Raw genomic sequence first — 13,134 nt, forward strand, 5'->3', positions numbered from 1 at the left:
TTCTCATACGGGTATTGAAATTCTGAATTCTTTCATTCAGACGTTAATTTATAGTGATATGTTTGTGACTGAAATTAAAGTCTTCTATTACAGTTTGTATTGAGTCCAATCTATGAACTAGCAATCAAATGAAGTAGAAAAGGATGATGCTAAACTCACAGACTTAACCTCTTAATTGATAAAATCAGATTATATCAAGATTGCAGACAGAACTTTGAAAAATCATTTCCAGCAGTTCATGTGTTTGAAACAAAAAGTCAATTCTCAGATTAAGTTATCTTGAGTACAGATTGACATTTCCTACTGTTACGAAAATACATGTGTTTGAAACCAATTGTTCAAGCCATAAAAATGGTCAAGCCTATAAAGATTATATTATTCACAACAGTATTCTAATGTTCTTGATCTTAAGACAATTGAGTTGGTGCTCTGAATTTCATTTAAACTGTACCTAAAGAGAATTGGATCCTTGGTTGTGTAGATGCTCATTTCGAATGAGTTGATGCTCTAAAACAAGGGATTGATGCTCCTTAGGGTTGGAGCCCATAAACATAGTAACTGAATTCAGTTTTGTGAGGCTGGATTAGATCAGTAGATCCAGTATATCTTAGCAGCATTGCTCACCGTGGTCTTCTCCCTCATTGGGTTTCCATGTCATATTCGTGTGTTTTGATCTCTTGCTATATTCGGTTTGGTGATTTATCTCAGCATACAGTAAGAAGTAATTGTTTAAAGGATCATATTTAATAATTGTTTACATTTTATTTACCACTAACTATTTCACCCCCACCCACCCCAGTAAATCTGTATTTTACACAATTTCTGAACTAGGCGCAATGAAGCTTAAGGAGTATGCAAATATTAAAACAAATGAAAAATCTCTTTTTGAAAATCAATTTGACCATTTAAATTATGTTAATTTAATTACCATTGAAGTCATTCACAACATAAAACTATTATGATTTTTTCAATCGAACACAGAGTTATTAAGAAAAAATGTGATGAATTTCCAATTCAAAACTTTAATACAGCACAAAACTTACATTATTCTTTTTCCCAAACCTAATCCCAACTTTTAATAAAAATATTCACTTTTGTTTTTATAGAGTCCAAGAGGTAGTGGCAAAGGGTACACTAGTGCAGTCATAAAGGAGTGCCTCAAGACCAAATCTTCACACTCCAATTAGGAAATCCACAACTTGGCGCTGACATGTACAAAATTGAGGTGTGTTCATCCCTACAAATAGGTCTGCACTTACTAATGGTTGCATATACATTTTACCCTTTTTTCAATTTTATATTTGCCATTTTCAAATTTGAATTTGAGCCATATGAGTGGAGTTTTGTAATGTCCATATGTCCATTTAGATCTTGTACTTGAACCTGGTTCACTGTAAGTGGTATACTTCGATGAAATATAGTACCCATGGAATTATATAATCATCCACTTGAGGTCCATTATATTTCCTTGTACTGCCATCTTTAGTAAAAGACGCCTCCCCTATATTGATTTTGTATATTTATTTATGTATATATCCATATCTATATATATCCTCAATTTAAGACCATGGGGAGCATATTTCAATCACTTTTATCATATTTCTTAATATAAATTTCTATTGATACCTTACCATATGTGTGTGTGTGTAGTGCCTCTCCCATTTGATTTCTGTAAGTCATCCTAATGGATGCAACCTTGTTGATCTTTCCTTGTGAAGTAATCATGATTGGGACCGTGAGTGGTCTACACCCTTGACGTGATTAGATTTATGTTATTGTATCAATTGCTTTGATTATGCTTATGGCTTGTTTATGAGATTATGATGTGTTAGATGGTTTCACTAAGGTTTGTGCCAGTGATTACCAGGATTGATGTGGTATCATGATGTTGTTCCGTGATTACTCTGAGATGTGTGCAAAGATTGCACGGTGTATTATTATCCTACTACGCTGGACTAGGTTCCTGTAGCAGTGGTTAGTCATGTATTTGACCATGTTCACTTATGTCTTTTAAGAGCCTTTTTATATTGTTTAAACAACCATTATTAAATGCTTAAATAATTAGAAAAGGATTGTCCATGTTGGATTTATTGGTTATGTGCTACAGATATTTACCTTATTCATTTCGGTAATTTATGCAAAATGGGTTATTTAAATAAATGATTTTAATGTGATTAAATAAATGGTTATGTAATGTGATTTAATGCATTTATCGCTTTGGCTATATTATTATATGCAATTGCACTTGATCGTGTGGTTTAGTGTGCAGGATTTATGTCCCTGGCAATGGCACATGGAGTTAGTGATCCAGCTGTTCATATTTAACCAATGTCGTCCCTGTACGGTCGACGTATCCTATTTAATTGTTTAAATTAAACCTTCCGGTGATTTAATAAATCTAGACTCATTTGCATTATGTGATTAGACAAGTGTGTCTATGCATTTAGAGTTTCGCAATTTTTGCGAAAATAATTAAGGAATTCTGTGATTTTTGGTTTAAGGGAATTTTGGGCTTTATCTTATTTAATTTTATTCCTGGAAGCTTTGTTGTAATCAAATTCCAATTACTTGGAATAGCCTGTTTTCGTTTGGGTTGATTTAGGATTTAACTAGGTGACCTGGTTATTTACCCTAATCGATTATTCACTCGAAAAGTGAAGAAGTATCCAAAAAGGAATTTTATTCCTCACTTATCACTTTTTGAAATAGAAATTTGGGAGCAGATTCCATATCATCTTCATGAGGAAATACTGTTTTATTCATTGTGGGAGCTACAAGCGTGGGATCGTCATGAGATCGGTCTCGTTGGACCCAGCTCGAGGAGACCTTAGATTGTCGTGATTTTCAGTAACTTTTGTCGGGTTTTTATTTTATTGCTCGTGTTTTCGTATTTTCCCATTTGGCTATGAGGTAGGGCTCTCTCGTTTTATTGTTTCAACTCCGTTTATGTTTCCGTTTTTAGTAGCCATTTGTTAGGAGGTTGAGAACTAGTGTTCCCCTCTGTTTTTTATTGCTAGTTCTACCCGATTGGGCAAGTATGAGCATTTCCCTATTTTCTGGGATGGGGGTTTGGCGTTTTGCACTATTATGTTGGTCGTTTTTACATAAGGAAACCAAACCCAAATTTTATTTGATATTCGTGACTTTTGTACCCTAAGACAAAATGGGTTCTAATTTTGAAGTTTTTTTAGTATTGAGGTTTTCACCTCGATTTTTGTGTCACCCAATTTTTTCGAGCTTTTTTGGCATGGTGTTGGTTGTGGATTTAGATTATCCGTAGGATGTCAATCCGACCACTGCTTCATCTTTATGTTTGCATTGGGATGCATGTCACATCCATACTTCCGACTTTGTGTTCAGTTGAGTGATTTTGCCCCTAGTGTTATTGTTTCTGATTGAACCCTTGTTATTCCGTGGACACCAAGATTCGTGTAGAATCCATACTCTCGAATTGAGGCCGGTTGAGTGAGTTCATGACGTTTGGTTTGGTTGCATCATTGGGATTCATGTAGAATCCATACTCCCGGATTTAGAATCCATACTCCCGGATTTAGGCAGGTGGAGTGAGTCATGATGTTTGGTTTTATTGTTCTTTAGGATTCGTGTGGGATCCGTACTCTCGAGCTTGTATTTTGGTTGAGTGTTATTTTTGCTTGTGTTCTCATCCAGCCCTTGTTTTATAATCTTCGTGTTGTTGGTGCACCATACACGAGCATGTGCACGTGCATTTGTCGGATGCTTATGAGGCCCGAACTCCCAATTGTATTCGATGGAGTTATGTTCATTAGGGTTGGGTTGGGAATATGCATGCCTATGGGTACTCATCATGTGATGAGCACAGGTATGTAGGGTAGCACCATGGAGGGGCTTCTCTCGCAACCTTGGTGACTATTTCCCAAAGGGCTGGCATGAAGAAGTTTCTAATGAGTGATAACTAAATAAATTTTTGGGTAATAAATCTAAGATAATAAAAAGTAAAGTAGGACCCGATTAAGTTTGAGGACACTTGATAAGTGAGCACTCGATTCAGTTTAAGGACACTTGATATGTGAGCACCTAGTTTAAGTCCAAGGACACAGTGTGTGCACCTCCCCAAGGAGTTGATGTTGTTGATACTAGCTTGGGCTACCTGATGCCATGCTACTTACCCTCCAACAAGTCCCTACATAGTTGACCCATAGAGTGTGTGACTAGGACCTAATCCACTTGCATTGTCTCATGATCTTGGTTTCAATCATCTTTACTGTCTAGTGTGAGTGTTAGCCATGGACGTTTGCTTTATGTGTGTTTATTGTTGGATCATTATCTCCATCAGCACGAGGGGAGTGAACCTACAGGTTCCACGTGGTTGGGAGGCGTAGCTACCTATACCACTACTAGGGACTGGTGTACAGAGATGGTCTATTTCCCAGTTGATACCAATGCTTGATGCATTCCTTTATTATGATGTTATAGCATATGGTTAGATGATGTGATTCACTACTAGTTGGAGTATCTATGCTTTGATGGATTAGCATATTAGATATTCTTGTTCATATGATGTTAGTTACATTTGTAGTAGTAACTCCCTCATAAGACAACTCCGACTATCTAGCTGGCAGTTTGGGATGTTACGCATAGGGGATGGCTAGGGCCTTTGAAGTCTCATGATGCTATTACGGTTGGGAGGAATCGTGCACGAGTTTTAGTTGTGTTGGTGCTTAGATGTTTATGTTTTCGTTCTTGTAAGTTTGGTTTATGAACCATGTATGTACATTGTGATGTTGCTTTCCGCATGTCCCTTCATATGCTATTATGGATTAGATGGATAGATGTTTTCCACTCTCTGTTGAATGGTTTTTTGTATTTCATGCTTTCGAGTGACTTATCCTCGACTACAGTGGTTTTGGCACTCCTTAGTGTGGAGTTTTTTACCTTGTTTGCCTTCTGGACTTGTCGTTTTGCTTTCTGGTTTTGAACCCAGGTGATATTTGTTCAACAATGGGCGATACAAAAAATGTATCGCACCATAGTAGTGACAAATATCGTATGATACTAGTGAAGTATTGCCTGGCCATACTGAGAATTATCGCCTGGCCATACTGAGAAGTATCGCCTGGCTATAGTGAAAAATATCACCTGGGCAAAAAGTATCACCTAGCTATAGTGAGAAATATCGCCTGGCTACAATAAAGTGTCGCCTGATTTCTTGCAAAAACTTGCTCGGGCAAACAGCAAGTACCTCTAGACTTTTCAGTTGAGAGTTGAAGAGTGTTTTGGGTACCCTTTAGGGTTGCACTCCTTCCTAGCTCAACAGATTTTCTATGGCATTTAAAATATATCATTTAAGTATAAGTTGATACTTAAGATATATTTTAGTATATGCAACGATTCATTTGAGATCGGTTCCAAACCTCTTCGAGATAAGATAAAGATTCTAGGAAATTTTAGGGCTTCAGAAATTCAGACTTAGCCAAATTTTAGGGCTTCAGGATTTCAAAATTAGCTAAATTTCAGGGTTCAACATTTATCTTTCAGCATGGTGTTTAGTAGATGAGTGGTTGTAACTTTGAGCCCTCATCCTATGTATGACCATTGTTGGTCTCTATTTGTATTTCTAGATTATGATATAACTGGTGGATATAGATTTGTTGTCTAACCATGTTAGGATTTTTTACCTTGGGTTTGAAAGAGAACATCCCCTCGGTATATTCTCATGATTCGTGTGATCTTTGGTTTGTGAGTTGTGGTTGAGCTTGGAGATCTTTGGAAGTAGTTGTAAGACTTCCGCTGGTATAGGTGAACATGTGAGTCTTGCCATGTTCCCTATTCTCATCACCTTGTCCCGATGTTTCATTATTGCACTTGGTTACTTTATGTTGTTTTCAAGTAACCTATCTTAAAAAAAAATTATTCAGTGCATGTTTCATCCTCGTGTTCCAAGGATCTGGGCGGGGCATTACATCTGGTATCAAAGGCCATTCTCAAACATTGGGATCTCTGTGTAAATGTTGCCCATATGGTTGATGTTGCATTGTGTGAGTGCGAGTTCCTCCTTGAGAGCTTATGATCTTTGTTGCTTAGGTATCTAAATGGGATGGACTCGCTTGTCCAATAGATGCAACTAAAGCAATGTGAGGAAAAGGAAGTGAGTCTTTCCTTGTTTTATAGAAGGAATCGATGTGCCTTACTATGGTTGGTTGCATGTGTGACCCTTTTGGATGGAACCACTGATTGGTGTCCATGTTTTGGCTTTGAGTGTCTCTTTTGTTTCTCCTTGTGGAGTAAGGTGCATTGTTTTCCCTATTTTCTCCTATTGTAAGTAAATAAATGAATCTTATTTGCGATTTTGTGTTATGTCATTATAGTAATGAAATGTTTCCTTCCTTGAGAAATGAGTAGTTATTGTGAATTATTGCAAAGAAGTAGGTCTTGTGTTAAGATCCTTTGGGTTAATGACTTAAGTCCCCAAAATGATTACTTCTTAGGCTTATGGAAATTGTTTTAAAATTGTTTGATATCTAAATGTTGCATTGTATGGAAAATAATTAAGGAAATTATTATAGTCTGCATATGCATGAGGTTATTGATGGTATACTGCTTGATGTGTGAGTGTGTTCTCTAATGCTGCTAGGATGATGTAATTCCTTAGCATTGTCTAGTGATTTATCTTTCTTGTGTGACTGTTCTCAATCATCACATGTAATGCGATTTGATTGATGCCTTATTTTATTTGGTTGGACGTACTTTCCTCATGTTGTTGGGCTAATATTGGTTTTTAGTATTTTCCTTTCTTGGAATAGCCATCAAATTTCTCCATCTATCTCTTTGTGGCTTTTGTCACACTTGACTTATTGTTGAAATGAGCTCTTTCGTGATTTACTATTGGGGTTGATAATTTCCCCCATTTTGGGCTTTTGATTTTGTCTCTCGGTGACTATTCTATATGTTTTCTATTGCTGGTTAGTCTTGTGTTGTGACTCTATCATGTTCATCTCGAACCTTTGGTAGTATGTACAAGGGATAATATCATAGAGAACATACTAGTATATTTGTGATAGATGTAAAGTTGTTAATGTAATTGAATAGTTTAAATGATGATTAAACATAATGTAATTCTGGAAAGAAATTTGGAAAGAGATGTACTTGTATGGTAAGTGACTCTTGAACCCTTGCTTTGAAAACCTTTCAATTTCATGTGCATTAATGCTTGTGTTATGATTGATTAACTAATTAAATTATGAAAGAGAAGTAATATTGGTTTCAATGTGTCAATTATCTTTCATTTCATGCTTATGTCATTTTGGACATGTCTTCTCTTTGGTTGTGTTGGATGTGGTGTCTGTTGCTTGTCTTGGTAACCAAGACTGTTTGATTTTGCCTGTGTCTTATCTTGAGTGGTGACTCAACTCTTAGGTCATAGAGCTCTCTAAGCTCCATCATGTTGTAGGCCTCGTCGAGATCTTTCTGACGCATTTTGGAAGGGAGTCAATCAAAGTTCGGACGTGAAAGTTTATGGCCTCCGGAGGGAAGGCGATTTTTGTGCTTCTTTGTAGTCATTCTCTATTAGTGGGTGCTACTCCTACTGTATCTGGGTGTAGCTTAGTTCACCTTTGAGGTTGACCCTAGTTGTGAGCTTCAGTGCCGATGTGCTCCCTTGTGCTTACCTCTCAAGAGCGGGTAGGTTGGCATGGTTATGCCACTAGCTCAATTAATGTGGAATGAGTAATAGATGGTTGGTGGAATTGTGAGTTTCTCTAACGCATCTTGGGCTGATTTGGTGCAGAGGTTGAGAGTGACTCCTTCTTAGTCCTGATACTCTGTAGTTTCTACCTCCCTAATCTTGTATCTCAAAAGGATTGTCTCAGTCAAGTTTCTCATTTACAGTTGACTAGAGGCTGGAGATTGATTTTAGCAGTAGGTGGGGTGTAGTATTCCCAACATGTTGAAGGGACATGGTAATCTTCACGTGGCAATCTTCTTGCTATCTTATTTGTCCAATTAAATGCTTTGTAATAGATCCAGCATGAGATTGTATTTTGTCAAACTTGTCAATGATTATGCAAGGGAAGTTTGGTTTACTAATGTTTCTTGTCTTCTCCAAGGTGGTGGTATTGCTTTACTTATTTGGCATTATTTTAATGCCCAATGTCACTTAATTAACATTTGTGGTTTACCTTTGCTCAATGTGTATGCAAGGTGTTCTGCTTGTCTTTGTCTTAAGTGCACCTATTTCACTTTCCTTACAAACTCTTGTCTTTTATGGTCGCACCAGGCAATGGGCTTTGACAGTTTCTTTAAGTAAATTCAATCTTATCTCTATGTCCGATTACTCAAACTTTGGTTAGTGTGTGAGTTGCATGTATGGATTGACCTACACATCCTTACCAATCACATGCAATGTGCGTCGTTTGCATTCCACACCCTTTTATCCTCCTTTCTGTGAGATAGAAACGTTTGGTTACTCTTTCCTGAATGTCGTTCGTGGGTGATCACTAGGGTGGTTTTGAAACCCCATTAACTTCCTTATTGCAGGAATTCGATAACGACTTGGACTCCCTTATTTGTTGTGTGGGATTACCACCCATGTCTTTGCCTATGTGGATGTTCTTATGTCCTTAAGCCTCAGATAGGGAATAAAGGTTGTAGTTAATCAATTTTCTTACGGTGAACTGATGGTGATCACTAAAAACATTCTCTGTGCAGTATTCCTCCAGTCTATGCTCTGCGATGCATATTTAATATTTTATATCTATTTCTTAATAAGTTGAATGTTCTATTATTCATTTATACATTTACAGTTCAGCTCTGATACCATGTTGAGGAATAAGGATCGCTGCAAAATGTATTAGTATTGCGTATTAAGGTATGTATTATCCAAATGCAATGATCTCTTCCATTTATATGGAGAATAAACCAAGAAGAGACATGTCCCATGAAGGGGCATGTTTATTCATTAATACAATGACAATTTAATTATATATATATATATATATATATATATACTATGTCACAGGGTTCGGCAAACATCAAACATGAAGTTCGAAATTCATCGAATATTCAATGTTAAGAAAAAGTTCGATCAAATTCGCTATTAAATTCGCGTTCAAAAAGCGCATTGATATTTCTAAAAAAAATCCACGGGCAATTTTACTGGATTTAGTCATCAATGAAAATGCAATGTCCGGCTAGGGCTTGTTGAAAAACGCTGCGATATATCACCTGTCACTTGGCTAAGGGATTTAATCACTACCCAAAAACGTGGCCCCACGTTAATGGATTTCACGCAACGATGTGAACTCCTGAAAGTCGTCAAAACTCTGTTCAAACTGGGAAATACAATGGCGCGGAATAAAAGTGGACTCTTGATATTCGATGGAAAACATAAAATGATCTTGCTTTACATTATTTCTAATTCTATAAAAAAATAAAAATATGTTTTTAAAATGTGTTTTTAAATAAGATATTTCCTAAAATGTTAATAAAAAGTTTAAATATTAATTTGTTTTTAAAACAAATTCTATAAAAAAAATTAAATGGATTTTTAAAATGTGTTTTTAAATTAAATATATTTACTAAAAGTCTAAATGTTTTGATAAAAATTTAAATATTAATTTTTTTTAAATTGTGAATTATAATTAATTTAACATCTTTTCTCTTTTGAAAATAATAGATAAACTAATTTGATAAATTATTAGATATATTATTATTTTTAAATATTTACTTGAGGCGAATTTATTGTCGAATTTTTTCCCGAACTTTTTAGCCTTGTCGAACTTTATCCGAATTTTATTGTTGTCGAACTCGAACTTGAATTCGAACCTTGTGACTTAGTGTATATATATATATATATATATATATATATATATATATATATATATATATATATACACATATACATATACATATACATATACATATACATATACATATACATATACATATACATATACATATACATATACAAGTATTGTGTTGTTTGTTTATCCGACTGAAGCTACCAGAAATGAACATACTGAATCAAATTTCTGAGTACTAAAGGGCTTGTTGTGTTAAATGTTCATTACAATATGACTGGAACTCATGGCAGACCTGTAGTATTATTGCTTTGAGCACTTGGTGGTTATCTAGAGGTTTTCCAAACCTGTAGCAGCAAGAAGAAACTTTATTTAAAAGGTACTCATGTTCAGTTTAAATGCCAAGATCATATATCGGTCATAGTGTTCATGTTGAATGCCAAACTATCTTGATCTAAGAACAGCAGCTTGTATGGTTCTTGTATTTCAGTTTCAATAAATCATTGTGATGCTTTCCATTGACATGTTATTGCTATGAGTTAAATGAAACTCATCAGAATATTGCTTGTTTTAATGGTATTGGTAACCATTGCATGTCCAAACTTCAATAGGAAAGACACACAGAATTCAGGGTTGTCCATTACACAGTTGTGCACAAGACTGCATCTTTTAACCAAAATTAATGCCTACATATTGTGACCCCAAACACTAAATGTTTGAAAAAGAAATTGATAAGGGCAAAATTATCGTCATTCTCTGACACAATAAGGCCAAGGTTTGAATGGCATAATTGTGTAAAATCATCTTGAGACACATTTTTTACATTCGAACTTGAAATGTGGCCCCATTAATCTCTGTTATGCTTCAATGCACAGACCTTTATTTTATAACTCAACCTCACCACTCAGTTTTTCACAGCTTACTTGCAATTTACAACATGGAAATGGGATAGGAAAGTCCCCACACAGCAATTCATTTTACAAATGCTTGCACCTATGAAAAGTTACTTATGTTTTCACTAAGACAATGATCAAGTGAACTGTATTTACTATTTTTCTTAATTTTCTTTGTGGGTGCTACTCATGATAATTCAAAGCTATTTACAGTGTCATGGTGTTCTGGAATAGAAAGATTTTGTCCCTCCAATCCAATTTATTAGCACTCTGCGTTCCAGACAATTAGTGAGGAAGACTGCCAAAGAAAACCAGCACACATTAAATGTAATTTAGCACAAGTCCCCACAAAATTTTCTCAGTAGGGCTCCCAAGTGACTTCTTAACAGGTATTGAAGACTTCCATTCCCCTTCTCCCCTCCGGTAAATCTTCATGCTTTACCCTCTTTTAAAGAAGGTATACCACACTTTCTTGTTTGCTGATTTTTTGGGTTCCACTAAGTCAGCTCTATCTAGGAAATTATATTAAGTGTTTACACATTATTAACAAATGCAATAATTTGACTTCAGCGACAAATGCTGAAATTGTGCATGCCATCGAGCTTTCTTTCAGACTTGTCCAATCCTTCTCTTCTGCTGAATTTTAGAATATTATTATATTAGCACCACGATTTACTGCACGTTCAATCCCTCTCTTCTGAATTTTACAAAACCTAAATTAAATTCTGATATTATAGCACAAGGTTGAAACCTATGGACTGAAAGTAAACACTACCAGAGTTCGAAAACCAATGAACTCAAAATAACATTATTCAACACCCCTAAAATCCACCAACTTAAAAATATATTGTTGGATTTTCCAAAATCACGATGCACAATTTGTTAGGTCGTGGACTGGTAGGGATTCTGATGAAGTGGTACACATGCGGAATACTAGTTTTCTTTTGGCTTGAATATCAAGAATTGATATGTATTCATATGAGATAATCTGCATTGATCCAATCTACGCATAATGGTATTAAATTGCTGCAAGCTTTTGCTTCAAAACCCACTTCTTGTTCAAAAGAAAATTCCCCAGATTATACGTGAGTTCTGAATTACCATTGTCAGCTAAAATTATTGTGTATTGGTTTTAGTTCTCTTAACAATGTTTATTTTATAATTGAGCTGAAAAGTTACAAGCCAAAAGGCTCTGCAGGCTCATTTCAAAACCCAAAGGCATAACCCTTGGGATATGTCACTGTATTGAGTTTGGAAGTTTGACCTAATGAATCTTTGGAAAGTTGAACAAATACTAAGCCTCAAAGCTCCTCCTCTAATTTAAAAAAAAACAAAAATTGATATAACAAGCAATTTAAACATATATTCATCCTCATGATAAAACGGCCAGGACAATGTGAACCGCCTATGTAAATATATTCTTTCACAATTTCTCCAGAAATATCTTCTATTTCATGGACAGTGAAAACTTAAAAAATCACCAAGCAAAGTGTTTGCCATGTTTTCCAATTCTTAAAAAGGACTAAAATGCAAATAATTAAGAAAATTATAATTCTTACCAGCCCTTATTCTTAAGTTGTTCCGCCAGATGCTGCCCTACGAAACCCATGCCAAATATAAACATGTGTGTGTTCGAAGGGGGGGCTCCAATTCCGTCTGTAAGTGAAACCATGTTGCGAATTTGTGCACTTTGCCTTGGAAACTTACGGATTTTGCAGGTTAAGACCTTAGAACGCTGGCCTCTGACACGGGAATGGCATGGAAAAGTAAGAAATTGTCGTTGAATACGATGCGAGGGAAGATTCATACAGCAGGCATGCTGTTCCATTTGCGAATGGAGAGCGGAAAAATGGAGTCAAACTGTATAAGGAATTTTATCTGTGTTGATTTTTCTGCTCAACGGCACTCTTTGATATGATTTCAAAAAAAACACATCGGTTGTCTCGCCTTTTATTATTTTTGTTAGTTTTTATGATTTTTATTTTATAATACGTGATAAGTTATTCTTGTTTTTTTCTTTTTTGAACTATTGTATCTAAGTTAATTCAAATTCTAACTTGCACAAAAATCAAAAATCATTGAATTAAAATAGGTGTTTCTGCATATATAAGTACATATAAGCTTGCAAATTTTAAAAGATAATAATTTTTTTTAAATTATTTCTTTTTCTTTTTCTTTTTTTTAACTTTGTTATGGATATTGTTGCAGTTAGGCTTAGGTTTCAAAGTGCAATTATTAGTTCTATTTTTTAATTTTAGTATCAAATTATTATTTTAGATATTTAAATAATATTGTATAAGTAGTTTTAATTTAAAGTTAGTAATTTATTTAACCTTGAATTATGTATACCATTAATTTATATGATGTATGTTTAGAGTTATTTTATAATTTGGGAAAAGTTATTCGTGTTTTTTTTTTTTACTATTGTTTATACAGCACTCTATAATAAGAATATATATTTGGCC

General features: G+C 35.0%; 1 protein-coding gene across 2 annotated transcripts in view; it reads right to left on the reverse strand.

Annotated features, from left to right (window-relative positions):
* LOC149560800 (NAD(P)-binding Rossmann-fold superfamily protein) overlaps window positions 1–12,624 on the reverse strand; it is a 202,695-nt gene extending 190,071 nt beyond the window's left edge. The window contains exon 1 of one of the 2 annotated variants that reach the window (XM_089824822.1): window positions 12,229–12,624. In XM_089824822.1, the coding sequence (XP_089680948.1) occupies window positions 12,229–12,497 (269 nt within the window). In that variant the 5' untranslated portion in view covers window positions 12,498–12,624. The remainder of the gene's footprint in view (window positions 1–12,228) is intronic. The other variant, XM_089824823.1, reaches the window with a different exon arrangement.
* Window positions 12,625–13,134: the final 510 nt, after the last annotated feature.

Source organism: Cupressus sempervirens, chromosome 4 (assembly GCF_028749045.1).
Source record: "Cupressus sempervirens isolate cs-2001-9-10 chromosome 4, ASM2874904v1, whole genome shotgun sequence".
NCBI classification, from domain to species: domain Eukaryota; kingdom Viridiplantae; phylum Streptophyta; class Pinopsida; order Cupressales; family Cupressaceae; genus Cupressus; species Cupressus sempervirens.